Consider the following 14,978-nt stretch of genomic DNA (forward strand, 5'->3'; position numbering starts at 1 on the left):
CCCATTCCTTACTGATTTTAACGTCGTTCCTTTCTGATCAATTGCCCTCCCCTGAGCAGGTATCTGCATGTCCTGGACACCTCTTCTCCGTAAGAATGAGGTGTTGCTCAAATTACTTTTTCAAATGCATTTGTTGTTGAATTTCAACAGCAGAATGGTGCCTGTGCACCTGATTTGCTAGGGTCTACCTAAAATACCTCTCTTGAATAACCTGAACTCTCAAATTTTACATTTAACTCCCATTTCCAGATTAATAGACAATTTAAATACAAAGGGTTATTTTGCTATGCTAAAGGTTGAACATTAAATTGTGACTTTGGGCAGAAATTTGCATATTCTTTTCTTGCAAAAAGTTATGAGAAGGGATGCAGTGAACCACTTCGTCTCAGGCATTGCAAAGTTGATGCGAGTCCCTGATGTTATCGGCGGAGTTCCCCTCCTGCGCAGCCCTGAGCACCCTGAGCACCCGCTGTCCTGCAGCGACCGGCCGGTTGCACCGCTCCGGGGCTGCACCCTGCGTGCCCTTCAGCCCCGTCAGCGGTCCCAGAGTTTGCTCGGCTGTGCCCCTCACGCGGTTCGGTGAAAGGGTTCATAGCCGGTGGCAGAGCAGATGCCCGATCCGTACAGTTCTCGTGGTTTGGTCCCTTTTCACCTCGCGCTAGTCCCCGAGAAACACCGTGGTTTTTGGAGGCCTCACTTGAACACAGCTGCCTTCACTACCTGCTGGCTCGTCAGCATCCAGGGGAACTCCCAAACTCCCTCCCTGGGATTTACGGTGCCTGCCATCTTATAGAAAAGCTCCCCGATTGCTCATAGGCCTCAGAAGTATTGCATCTTTCCTTACGCCAGCAGTTCCCAGGCATAAGGAAGCAACGCACCCGCGCCACCCTCCCCTCCCGCTTTTTTCTCTTTTTTTTGTAGCATATGTTCTTATTCAGGGCTTGGGTAAAAGAACTGACATCAGAACAGAACTTACATGTTTAGGAAAACCAGACGAGGAGAAAGGAGTAGGAAAGATGCGAAAGCAAAGAGCAATGCAGAGAGGAGGCAGAGCTGCTTTAAGGGCGTTTTTTTTAAGGGTAGTTCCTCAGCTTGTTCAGTCTCTCTTCACACTCAGGAACACCGTCCACCGCTGCCGGAACTGCTTCCTGTCCTGAAGGTTTGCTTCTATCGCCAATCCCCTCTGCCTCTCGGAGGCCACGGCACACACTGGGGGATGACGGGGGCTGCACTTCTGTGCAGAAGAGCGAAGCTTTACACGTTTTTAATGCTGACTTCCAGGCCCTTACTTTCTCTGAAATACATTTATGAAGTTAATTGTTAGTGTGCTTATTTTCTGCACCATAATAATTCAAATTTTAATTACACTAGACACTATTACTTAGCCTTTCAGAGGGTCTTACTTTTATAATGAATGTGTTAACTTACAAATCTGTCAGAATTCAGTTGAAACATCTATTCTGAACTGCTGACAGCATTGCATTTTTAGACTATCCGATTTTTAATATTCATTATATATTATATTTAATATTCATTATATTATTTTGCACTTAGGTACCCACTATTACTGTCTGCTCAAACACTGGCCCTGGAATTCTCCCAGGATTGCGCACTGTCGAGGGGCGGTGAGGAGAGGTGTTTGCTTTGCTATTTACATCTTCTCCCTTCCTTGATTACCGACGTGTCAAGAAAAACACTTGTCAGGCCCATCACTTTCTGCCAGTTGCTTTTTTACTGGGTTCTGTCCCCCCATCCACCCCCAACAAATGAAAGCCTACCTTCTTCTTTGAGGGCAAATTTAAATTCCTGTCCTGTTTTGGCTCCTTTTGCAAGTAGATTGTTCTCTTGTGCAACGGAAGGTTTGGTGCAAACTTCTTCCATAAGGAGTTATTTCTACTGGTTGGAATAGATAACAGTTTGTGGTAACTGCCTGTGATACCGAGGCACTTTTATGCAGAGAGGATCCGCCTCAGAGGCCCCGTGAAAGGCTTTCAGCTTCAGACACTAGTTACAGCTATTTATTAGAAGGTGTGTTTTTCAACTAGGCAACCAAGTATGAACCTCTTTGAAGCACCACCATCCTTTTCTTGAAGAATTCTTCTGGGAGCCAGCTGTTCATGGTGTACGGCGAGGGCACGGTGCTGCTTCACGTGGGTAATGCGGTAGGTCACAGCCCAAAGAAAAATCCGTATTTATCTTTCCCTGTGGGTTTGGGCAGGCCGTACCTTTTGAGACAGAAGGTCTATCCAGCAAGTTTTAATGTAATACACAAGGTCTACTTAGAAATGCTAAGAGATACTTAACCTTCTGAAGCATTTCTAACAATCAGGTGCTATTTCTTCTTTAATTTTCATTGTCGTTCTCACTGGCAATGGCAAGAAACAAGTAAACTATCTGTGGTACAAAGGACATATGGCAGGGGGAGCATCACCGCAAAGTTTACTACCAAGGCCCGCTGAAACAAAATTTACATTAATACCATTAGGAAATACAGAAAATGGAACAGCTTTTTTTAAAAACATACAGTATATTTGGGATGGAAACAGAGTATCCTTTGCTGCATGCATTTTCTCCGTATAGGATGGAGAACAGCAGGTGAGAGACCAATAAAAAAGAGTGTAATTTCCCTTTTTGTCATTGCAGCAAATACTACAGCCAGAGCTACATACAGCATATGTTATAAAAAGTTAACTGCAGTTCATGGTTCTGGATCTCTTCATGTTTTGGGGTGCCTGAAATACAGTTAAGAATAAACACAGGCACCGGTAACATATGAACAGCAGGAACCTATTGTAAGAAACATCTCTCAGCTCAGTGAGTTTGCAGAAACCAGTTTTCAGATTGGGACTGAACTAGACGTACGCAAGCTGAGGTGTAATTTACATGGTGAAAATCCAGTACTACCTTGTTTGTCATTAACCCCATGGACTGCTGGTGGCAGCCGTCTGGAGGCGAATCATTCTTTCAATACCTTCCTTTGGCCATGCCTCACTGCACAACGAGCGCTCCCTGCTCTTGGCCAGTCCCAGAGAAGGGACTTCCGCTGCCGGGCTGAAGCAGGGAGGCCGGGGCTGCGCTGCGAGCGTGGTCAGAAATCGCCGACAGGAACGCCGCAGCGGCAGTCACCTCGGCCCAGCGCCGGGGCCTGCTGACCCGCAGAGCGCAGGCAGCTTCAGCAGCGCTCTGGGCTTCCTCCCCTCTCCCCTGCACACGTCACATGTGCAGACCCAGACCGGTTCAGACTTCTCCTCGAACTAAAATTGAACAAAAAATTAGTTTTCTGTGTAACTCAGTCCTGCTGCACAGAGCACTGCTCAGTACAGCACTCTGCTGTAGGTTAATGCTTACTAAGGGATCTTAACATGCATGTTGTGGATCTTCAAAAATACTTTAACTTTCGTAATAAATGGAAAGAGTACACAATGAATGTAAGTCATGAAAAAGTTCAATAAATTCCTTTTGATACTTAAAGTGGAAAACATGTTTATTAACATTCTTTCAAGCTTTCCTTATTCAAGGCCATATAAAAAAATCTCTGCATTTTGATTACATGTATGTTTTTACTTTCTACATAGTTACAGAGGTATTCTATAGCATTTACTTTTGTCATGATACACTGGTAAGTACTGAGTTCTGTTAAACAGCTGTAAGCACTTGTTTTCAAATCAGGTATTTGAAAAGAACAATTTTTCTATATACATAGTTTAGCAGACTAACGCAGCATAAAATGCTCTTTAGTAGAGAGGTATATGAGTTGAGGATCAATAGAATACTTCCCTAAAATCATTTTTCTACGTGGAACAAAACCTCCCCTCCTCCTCCCACACCGTCGCCAGAAACCCCCCCCCCCCACTGTAGTAGCAAGTAGGGGTAATGCGTGTCTTTATGGTGGATCACCTGTGAGCTGCTCAAAACTAAACACAGATTCTAAGTTTGCTTATCCTAGGAACTGCTCGACGGAACTGCTTAAACTCAGCTACTGTGGCAAGCTCCAGATGATTATCTGGAATCACTGCTTTGAGAGAAAGCGGAATTTCTTCTGCTCTGTTTTGAAACACCAGCATATAGACTATTGGTCTGTTCTACAATTTTCTTTCAGTAGTGGTGACAGTTTTTAGGAAAACGCTATACAAACATGCAAATACATTTTTGTTGGGCTTAAGGGGTAACACATACCATACATGTAATAAATATTGCTATCGGTATGACCCAGCTGTAGCTACAAAATGGAAAAAACTTTCTTCCAGATAGATCCCATTTCAACAAGATACATTTAGAGTCTGTGATATTTCTATTGATATAAGCTATGAACGTTATTCATTAGCATTGTGAAGTCCAGTTAAACTGTTCATTTTGAGAAGACAGAACGTGTGATGGTATCCCGGAATCAAAAATAAATCTATCTGTAATGATTCAACCATACTACTACTACATGAACTCCTACTGAAGAAACCAAACGGATTATAGATTAAAATATATTCCCTACGTAAAGGTTTGTAACGTATAGCCTTAAGAACTCTTTTGTTCATACACTATTTATCATTAGTAGTCTCACACAGTATTTGCCCCTCTGTACTCCCTTTCCTCATTGGGCTGCAGTTGAACCACTACACTTTCTTCGTTTATTCCATTTTCTGCATCACTGCTATCGTCATTGTCATCTTCCTCATATTCTGAGGACTCGGTCATGTTCTGATGGGAATGAGATTCCGACAAAGCCCCGAACGACTGAGTACTAACTGAGGCTAACGGTCTAAGCAGAGGAGTGTTTTCAGATACTTCGTTCTCTTCTTGACTACTGTCTGTTTCAGAGTCAGAGTCCCCCTGAGAAGGGACCACTTTCTGCTTACACACAGGACATGTTTTTTTGGTTTTTGTCAGCCACGGGTCCACACACTTGCAGTGATATGCTGTTAGAAAACAAAATACATCATTATCTAAGTGAAAGGGATAAGGAAACCTGCTAAATGGTGCTCACGTTCAGTAACACAGGACAATTTTAGAATTTAAGTCACGCAGAGAATTTTAGTCACAAGTTTGCTAGCACACAGACTGTCTATCCTGATGCACAAAACACCCAATAGGTTAGGATCTCAGACATGTGGATATATGCAATAAATACTTATTTCCTGTACTGAATGAATCTGAGAGCAGTCCTGCAACAGGCCACATTTGACAAAATAAACTTCAAAAGCTTCTTGAGGAATTATAGCCACCTTGCAGCAGATGTGCCCGCCATCATTATCCTCGTAATGCTTCTGACCTCCACCAAGACTGTAGCAAAGCACCTTCTTAGTAAATAAAATTACCTCATGATTTTGCAGATTTAAAATTAGGTCTACAGTTGGCATTGCAACTACACTGGCCTTGTTTAAAGAAACATGTTTGAAAGTACCTTTGTTACGGTACTTAAAACTTGGCTCTGCTGATTAACAGAGACTTCTATCTGGCAGAGCTCCGCATGTACAAGGGCAAGCGTGTTGTGTTTAGTATCTGTTCAAGCACATTAGCAGCGTGTTCTCCACAAGAACTGATGGTGGTGTCTCGGGGTTTTTCATTTATCTGTCAGCAACCTTTGATATTGGTGACCAGGTTTAGTTCACTTCACAGTCCCTAGCTGGGATAGGTGCTATGGATCTGTTCTTTCCCAGAATTCTTTGTCTGTCAGCCTGTTTCCAAATTGTTTTTTATGAATGAGGCTCTATAAAGCTCAGTCTATCTGCTGTGTCCACTGTGGATGCAAGGCTGTAACACCAGTTGCTGCTTTTTAAGAAATGTCTTAGTGATGTTGTATTTGCTGTTGCAGTGCCTGGTCAGAGCAGGAATTTAATGAGAAAAAGCTTTGTAAAACTGCACCCAGCCAAAATGGTTGTAATATAGCTAACAGACTGGGAGGTAGGGAGAGGGTCTCAAGCTGGGAAGGATGAATTCTGTCTTTCTTGGATTTTACACAGCTTTTATCAAAAAACTGTTTGAATTGAGAGATGCTCTTGGCTGCTCTTTAGATGCCTAGGCCTCTCCCAGACTTCTGGGTATAAAGTGCTAACATACTACTTGTACTTGTATGCAGTTAAAAGCAGTCTTGTCTTGCGGATAGATATGTACGTGACCACTAGATACACCTTTTGCAGTGGGCTGTACTTGGGAAAGACTGTTCAGACAGCACACAACTTGTCACGGTAAAAATATTTCACTAATCTTCGCACTGACAACACTGACTTTGAAACGCGTGGCTTCAGGCTACAGGACAGACTACATCCCTTCATCCATATCTCTATGTCACTAATAGCTGGATTACGTTCTATGGTTTAATTGTCCTGGAGAATGTGAAAGCCTATTTTTTTAATGTATGAAGTAATGCTGGAATGTGTTTCCCTGTTAAATACAAACATTTAGGGGACAGTGTCAAGCCCAGCTTTTCTTTCATGTGTACGTCCAAAGAAAAATGCAAAACGGGAATGCTAGCCTTTTTGCTTTTAAAAGAGAAAAAAAGTTTGCTCTTTTCTCAATTTGCATATATACTCCCACATATTATTAGCAAAAATATATTTTATAAATTGATCAACACATTCACTGCGATTTCTAGACATGGTGTTTTAGAGAGCGGTTTTAATACAAAAACAAACTGAAAATACATCTGCTTACCATGAGAACATGGAAGGATTCTGAGCTTGTCTCCATCCTCATATTCATCCAGACAAATGGCACATACGTCGTATTCGTCTCCTGCAGCACATAATTGCGAATCCATTTAACGTTAAAAGATTTGACACCGGCCTTTCCAAACACACGCAGGCAGGTTCTCTTGGTTAGTTTCGCAGGTTGAAGAAACCATTACTCCCCCTGTCCACACAAGGGGCAGGGTCTCTGAAGCTATATAGCTGACCTCACTACACTTCTCTCCTCATTAGCATTATAGCTCATTCACTTTCCCTTCAGGTTAGTAAAAATATTTTAAATTGTGAAGTGCTACGTCTGTAATATTCTGTCATTCTTATTAAAAGTAAGATAAAAGGACTTAAAATACAGGACTCACTTTACTACACAGGTATTAATAAGCTATTGAGAAAACCTAAGCAAAAAAATAGCTACACAGAAAACTGGGTAAAAAAGCATAATAATAATAAAGACTGATAGTCTAGACACAGGAGAAAGTTTACATTATTTTGTAATTCAAACCTCAGAAAGACGACTTACATTACTGACAGTATGGACATTATGTACAGTATTGTGATACATTATATGACCAAAATATGAACACTTTCTAGAAGTCAATTTATTCGTGTTCCGTTTTTATCAAGGGCTTCACAACACGGTCCTTTCATCAATCCAAAAGGTTCTTTCCCATTTCCTGGAAGATGCTGGCCCTCTGAAGTTTGCAGTTACACGAGCACATAACTTACATTCTTGCTGTGGTTTAACCCTGTTGGGCAGCTCAGCCCCACGCAGCCACTCGCTCACTCCCCCCCAGCCACGGGATGGGGCAGGGAACCGGAAGGGTGAAAGTGAGAAAACTCACGGTGGAGATAAAGACAGTTCAGCAGGTAAAGCAAAAGCCACGTGTGCAAGCCAAGCCAAGCAAGGAATTCATTCACTGCTTCGTGTCGGCAGCCATCTCCGGCAAAGCAGGGCTCCGTCACGTGTGTCGGTGACTCGGGAAGACAAACGCCATCGCCCCAAATGTCCCCCCTTCCTCCCTCTTCGCCCGGCTTTACACGCTGAGCACAACGTCACAGGGTGTGGAGTATCCCTGGGGTGAGTTGGGGTCGGCTGTCCTGGCCATGCCCCAGCTTCTTGTGCCCCCCAGCCCACGTGCTGGTGGGGTGCGATGCGGAGCAGAACAGCCCTGGGCACTGTGCAAGCGCTGCTCAGTGATAGTGAAAACATCCCTGTGTTATCAACACTGTTTTTCAGCACAAATCCAAAACCTAGCCACATGCTAGCTGCTGTGAAGAAAATTAACTCCATCCCAGCCAAAACCAGTACAGTCCTTTTCACAGGTGAAGTTACTGCAAACAAATACACACATCTCCTGAATAACAAGTGATACCCTGTTGCACCCATTATAAATGATACCCTGAATAACAAAATTTCTTGCAGATCTCTCAGTTTCATACATATATAACACTTTTCACGGTTATACAGCAGGTATTTTTGTTGGCAAAGGGGGCAAGAAACTGGTGAAGAGAACAGCCTAGAGCTGTCAGCAAAAGATGAAACAGGAGAAAGCAGAACAAAGCAGTGAGAGAGAACAAATACAAATCCATGGCATGTTTCTTAAGTTTAAACCACCTCCCTCCACACATATGGATTCAAAGACATCTCTCTCTCCGGGCAAGGACAGAAAGTCTTGAACCTTCTGGTGCCTTCCTCGCCCCTAGGAATCTAGGATTCTCTTCTCTGAAGTATATACATGCTCAACAGAAGGGGAGGAGAGTGCCTGTTCCAGAGTGGTCTGTAACATAAATTAGGGCACTTAATGAACGATAAGCTATGTAAATAAAGAGAAAACGGGATCAAATGTTCCATGGTCATAGTAAAGGTAGACAATGCCTTCACAAACTGATTTCTAGAAATAAGAAATATGACACATTTTATCTGTGTAGACTTTGGTATAACATTCAGTGAAGTTCTACGTGTGAAATGAGTGCTCATAGTCAGTAAGATCAGCAGGTATAGTAGAGGGAGCTGAATAAATGGAAGCTGCTATTGGTGGTGTTGGCAGAAGTTCATTACGCTGGAGAAGACTTATCAGTACTGTCTTTTTGCAAAATTGCTTTGGAACAATATTGATACAAAACCAAGAAGCGTATCAATTATATATATACAAGACACGCTTAAGTAGGCATCAGCAGGAGGGTAACTGGGATAGCACAGAAAAATCCGTAAATCTGCAATAATGGTACCCGAATGAAATTCAGTACTACAACATGTGAGTGCATCCATTTAGGGATTATGTCCTGGAGAATTTTTAGCTGAGATTTCATCAGTCAAACAATTGAGAAGAAACAGAGCGCACTGGTTGATCACTACAGTGTTCCTGATGGGAAAGAGGAAAATGCAAGAGCAGGAAGAATCAAGAGTACTCTTTCCAGAAGCACTAAGCAGTGTTCAGGAATCTGTAATGTGGCCACCCATATCCTCAAAATATTCAAACAGAAACAAAAAATACTATGACCACATAACAGAGAAACTGTCATGCAAGAAAAAAATAGCCTGATCATTTTAATATAACAATCTGAAGGCTGAAAGGGGGTTCATCTTTCTCTATAGCAACACAGAGGAGCAATGCCATGGACAGAGAGAAGCTGGGAGGCTGGGCAGGAAGAGAAAAGAGCTGTCATCTGACCAGGAATCAGTAGGCTGGAAGTGAAAAGAAAACTTGACCATTGGAGCAGTGATGTTCTGAACTAGCCTTTCAGGACCATCTGAACGTAACCATGGTAAAGGGCCAAACCTCCCCTTTTCCCCAAACCTAGTTTTAGGTCACAGCTTTAGATATGTGACACACGAAGTTCCTAAGAGCACAGCATCTGGAAGGAGATGGAAATGGACATCTTAATCCTAGAAGACAATGGAGGGAACTGAACCTGACAGCCAACTACTAGGCTATATTATTAAAAGTAAGAAGTGCAAAGTAAATCTTTTAAGATAAACAGGTAGCTACATTTCATTTTGTAAGGAGTTGTACTTCATTGTATGTCTTGTGAATATTTACCTGATCAAGCCAGGAGAGGGACTGAAGCAGTTGTTACTGTTTAGCCCGGGTTGGCAACAAAGAACCATACGGTCGCTCTCTCACTCTTCCCCCCACAGTGGGATGGGGAGGAGAATCAGAAGGAAAAGGCAAAACTCGTGGGTTGGGATAAAAACAGTTTAACAGAACAGCAAAGGGAGCAGAGAACAACAACAAGAGCACTGATAAAAAGAATATAGAGAGTACAATGTTCTAACCGCCTGATGCTCAGCTTGCTCCTGCGTAGTAAATCGCCCTGCTCCAGCCAGCTCCCTCCCTTAAATACCAAGCATGATGTTACATGGTATGGAATATCCTGCTCGGTCGTCTGGTTTGGGTCAGCCCAGCCGGGTTCCTCTTAAAAATAAGCCTATCCCAGCCGAACCCAGGACAGCAGTGAAAGGGTCCCTGTCATTGTTTGGATCCCTTGGTTTGACATGAGCTGGGCTGAGTATCTGCTTAGCTCGTCAAGGCTGGATAAGTTCTGGCCATGCGCACAAAGCCACTGTATCTACAGAATCTGGTGAACTCTTCTTTCATACACCTCTTGCAGCTTCCACACATCCAACGCTGCTACTCGTTATTTCCAGAAGGTTCCTCTCCTATCATGCTATTAGCACTTTAGACAACTGCACCTTACTATCTTAACACTGTCCAGTACTGCATCATCTCTTCACAAGCAGCTTCTTGCAAGGGCTCCACATTCTCCTGACCATGAAGTGTTCTTTAGACGCCCAAACTACAGTGTACCAGAAAAAAAAAAATCAGTCTGTCCCCAGTCGTCTCTCCTCCTGTTAAGTCCCCCCGTCACACGGCTAGGAGCACATGTGGCAGCAGACTAAACTGCAAGCTTTCCTGTCACTTGACTAACACGTTTGGTTGAGGGACTGGATGGTCACAGCGTGAAGTGACCCAACGAGTATTTGTACATCCCATCATAAGGGCAGTCATCTGCCCAACACGTGGTGCTAGGGTGCCTGCATCCAGGTTATACACTCTGTCATAAGGAAAGGAACCAACGATAGCTCCTCAGGAAAAAAAGATTACATGGCCCACCTTGCCCAAAGGATGGACACCCCAGATACAGCCTGCCATATCCTGGGGGTGGCCCCAAAGAACTATGTCACTCTCACCGTGTATTTTGGCTAAGTATTCGTCATAGCAGTCCTAGCCCACTACGTCTGCCTGTTCCCAACCTGTACCATCTTCACAGCTGCTTCTTACCTTCCCAGTGCTCAGCAGTTTACGTTTTCACCATCTTCAGGGCTAGCTAAGATCCTGGGTTTTACCATACAGCAGAGGAGCTTGGGAAGTAAGGAGATGTAGCTCCCATCAGAAAGAGTATGCGCAGAGAAGGTTCACTCTCTCATATACCAAAATACGAATGGGAAAAGGCATACAGCAAGGCAGAGACCTCTGTAAGAGAAATGAGGCCCCTGTGATCTTGTCACCTCAAGGTAAAAGAACGAAGGGTTGAGATGGTGTCCCTTGTTCCCACTGCCCCCTCAGGGCAGCTTTCCCCATCTCCTTTCAACCTTTTCCAGCTCCTTCTGAATTCCACCTAAACTAAGCCCCATCCATTCCATAAGTGTCACCTCATCAGTCATCCTCACAACTCAATTCCCTACTCCTGTTCCACACAGTGTCACCTTATTCCTCTCCCAGTAAACTTCTATCAAGTCTTTTCTGGACTATCTACTGCACTAAAATGTCATTGTTGCACACTGCTCTGAGGTTGGACACTGGAGATGTCAGAGTTAAGTGCCTAAGACTGACGTGTGCTGGGGCTAGGGTTAACCACAAGAAGAATCTCTTACACCTTTCAACGTACACATATCACACACAGTAATCTGTGACACAACACTGTTCAGCACAAACTTAGGTATTTGTTTTTCATTATTTTCGTTATTATTCCCATTTTACTTCCAAAGCACTGTCCAAATTACATGCATGAGACTGAGATCAGCTGGGGACAAGTCAGAGGCACAGTTTACACTCCAAGCTTGTTCAAAAGAGTTGATATAATACACAAATTGTCAAAGTGTTGTTTTTTGGAACACGTGGAAAGAATGGGCTAGATTTCAATAACGTGTAGCTACAGCAGGTCCACATTTGGATCATGAGCTTACCCTATGTTATCAAAAGCTTGCAAATGAAGGCAGCAGGCAGATTTTGCATTACTTGAGAATGTTCTTTCAACACAAAAGCTCGAACAGTAGCGGAGTCTTCCTTTTACTGTAATCAAACTACGTGGCAGGTGAGAAGTTCCGGAAACTCAGCTCAAAATTTGTTTCGATACCATGCTGCTAAACCCAGTGCTTTTCTACAGATGACAAAATTAGCTACATTAGGTATGCAGAGTCCATTTTCAAAGAAAAACTTGGTTTTCACAGGCAACTCAGCATGGTTGTTCTGTATCTGTTTAGTACATGTAAGGAGACCAAGTGCATCACAGTAGGAAAATTAAGCGCTGTGCACCAGCAACGAAGGAGCTGAGCTTTCCAAGGAAGGTGAAGAAACCTAACAAATAACACCAGTGACTCAGTGAGGTAGAGCAGCACAACAGAAGAACTGCTACTGTCTGCTCAAATTTCGAGTATTACACAAAACTCAGTTTTTGGTGAAAAAGAATCAGCAAAATGAAGTTGTTCGGTGACACAAGAGAGGCAAAGATGTACTGTTTTTCCATTTATGTGTTCAGAGTAAGATCAGTAATAAATAAAGCACAAACATTAAAAATACAAGACCTAAAGGAAGTTCTAAAAAGCAACTTGACTGGGATTTTTCATTAACTATGTAACAATATAGTTCACCAAGAAAACTAAACTGTCTTCACAGATTAAAAAAAAAAAAAATTCTTAAGCATTTTTAATTCCAAACTGCAGTAAACTGTCAGTCAAATAAATGCAGCGTAACCACTTTTGCCCATTTAGTCTGTAAACAATCTTTAACTCACATGATTAGTCCTGGTCATGTTTAAATACTTTCTCATTAAAAAAATTGCAAAAAAACCAAATGGAGGAATTACAGTAGTAGCCTAATAGCATTCGCAATTTCATATACAAATAACTGTAGCTTCAGTTTTTAAATAAGGACACAGCTTATATTCCACATTACCAGAACAGAAGGCAAGTAGTACTCTGCCTTGACTCAGGATTTCTGCAAGCCTTTTCCACATGTTAACAAAAGTGAGCTAAGAACTGAACAACTTCATTAACAACAGAGCTGTTTAATTTATCTGAATTTGTGTTTAGGTGCATTATTAGCAGGTGCCTTCTGAATCATTCCAATGTTGAAGCATCATTGACTATGATGTAAAAAAATCAAAATAATACAGGACTGGTTTTCATAGTTCAGAGAATTATTTTACTGTAGAATCCCACACTGTTGTGCACACAGTTCTCTGAAGTCTATAGCAACTGAGATTCTGCAGACTTCAACGTTTTCAGTATCATACTTGTTGATGAAACAGTTCTATTCTGGGCTTTTCTAAAGGTACTGTCAATTTTCTTAAAATACATACAACACCTGGTGTTGTTGATCTGGAATCTCTCTTCTACAGGACAGAAAAACATGGAACAGGATCTTACACAGGATCATGACTATCATTTGTTGCTGTTCTGCTAAAATGATTTTTTTTCAGCACTTCAATAATTCACAAGTACTCTACACAAAACTGAAACGTGGCATCTATCAGAGATGAAAACAGAAGGAACGTAGCATGTGAGTGGCTACCCACTGTGGTACTAGATACACATTTGGAAGGTGCTATGGGAAGTCTACTTGCATACAGTTGTTCTCTTGCCTCATTCATAAGGCTTGCTCTTGTATTCCCTGTGCAACCTAAACTCCTCAAACAAGCAAAACAATGCAAAATGAGCCCTCCCATTTTACCATAATATTAGTTACAGTTGACTTCTCCTATTTTATGATAGCCCTGACACAATTTCTACTGAATCTATCTTTTGCCGGCGCCTAACACTTCCACTTCAAAAGAAAAAAACAGAACTTCTAACCTTCCTGCCTTCCAAATGTATGAAACCAACAAAATATTTTAAATAGTACTCCATTATATAACAGATATGAAGCCAAGGTACATAAGATACCCTTAGAAGGCAAGTTCTTCACATTATTAAAAGAATTTCTCTATTTGTGGGTGTATGATAGATGCTAAAAATTGTTCACACGTATGTAATAACAGACTGATCTCTAACACATTAAGGTCTTGCGCTATCTACTACCTGACTTCTGTGTTATTATAGACCACTCTGAATAAACCAGCCAGCCAGCAGTATGGGTACAATTAACGAAGATACAGCATATTGTTTAAATTACAGGTTTGCAAAAGCTAGTGGCTTGACAGGGAAAAAAAGAAGGGAGGTAAGACTGCAGAGGTAAGTGAAGGGGCACATCTGCAATGTACAACACTATCAGTAACTGTACATAACAGAGATTAGTACATACACATGAATTACATTGCTTTCATCACCATTTTTTTAAAACCAGAAAGGCAATAAGAGGAAGATTAACAAAAAAAAAAATCATAGCATTGATAAAGCATTGCAACATTTAAGTATTCAGTTTCCACAAGAGCACTGCAGAGTAGTACATATTCTCAGTCCTGCTTTATACGTATGGAAGAGAAAGTGTACCGAGATTATAATTACTTTATCTTGGCATGCAGTAAATCAGAGTAGAAGCTGCAACTCAGGACCTCCCTATTCTCCAGATAACAGAAATCCATGATTAAAACCAAAATTCTCATCTGTTTCCTGAAAGATAAAGTCCAAGGGCTTCTGTGGTGGCACAGAAAGTCTGTGAAACGTGGTTCATGTTATGTTTGTTAATATATGTTATTCAACATAAAGGCAAAAGTGATGACTGTCACTGGAAAATAAAACTGCTGTAATTCACCATTTCAGAAAATAAGCACAGTGGACACAAGAACCACTTAGAAACCCAGCTTTCCTGACAGTTACCACAGAACAATAGGAGAAGATAAAGGGAAAGCAGGTGAGAGAAAAAAACCCTCATGAGCAGGTAGGGAAAGTCACAGAGACTAAATGGCGTCCACGACTGCCAGACCTATATCACCAAAGTACGAGTTTACATCTAATGTAACACAGTGAAATATTTCAGCTACAGCATTTTAAAAAAATGACTTCCTCTTTTGCTATGACAGTCCTTCTCGCCATTGTTTCTATTAGTCAAACCATGGTTTATAATCAGCACATTCAACACA

At 41.9% G+C, this 14,978-nt stretch overlaps 1 protein-coding gene across 1 annotated transcript in view; it reads right to left on the reverse strand.

The window, feature by feature from the left end:
- Positions 1 to 3,457: 3,457 nt before the first annotated feature.
- Positions 3,458 to 14,978, reverse strand: part of RNF13 (ring finger protein 13) — a 42,867-nt gene continuing 31,346 nt past the window's right edge. Inside the window, exons 9-10 of the mRNA XM_075418495.1 lie at positions 6,646 to 6,726; positions 3,458 to 4,910 (exon numbers count right to left, since the gene is read on the reverse strand). Coding sequence (XP_075274610.1) covers positions 4,552 to 4,910; positions 6,646 to 6,726 — 440 coding nt within the window. The 3' untranslated portion in view covers positions 3,458 to 4,551. The remainder of the gene's footprint in view (positions 4,911 to 6,645; positions 6,727 to 14,978) is intronic.

This window comes from Opisthocomus hoazin, chromosome 4 (assembly GCF_030867145.1).
Source record: "Opisthocomus hoazin isolate bOpiHoa1 chromosome 4, bOpiHoa1.hap1, whole genome shotgun sequence".
In the NCBI taxonomy this organism is placed as follows: Eukaryota; Metazoa; Chordata; class Aves; order Opisthocomiformes; family Opisthocomidae; genus Opisthocomus; species Opisthocomus hoazin.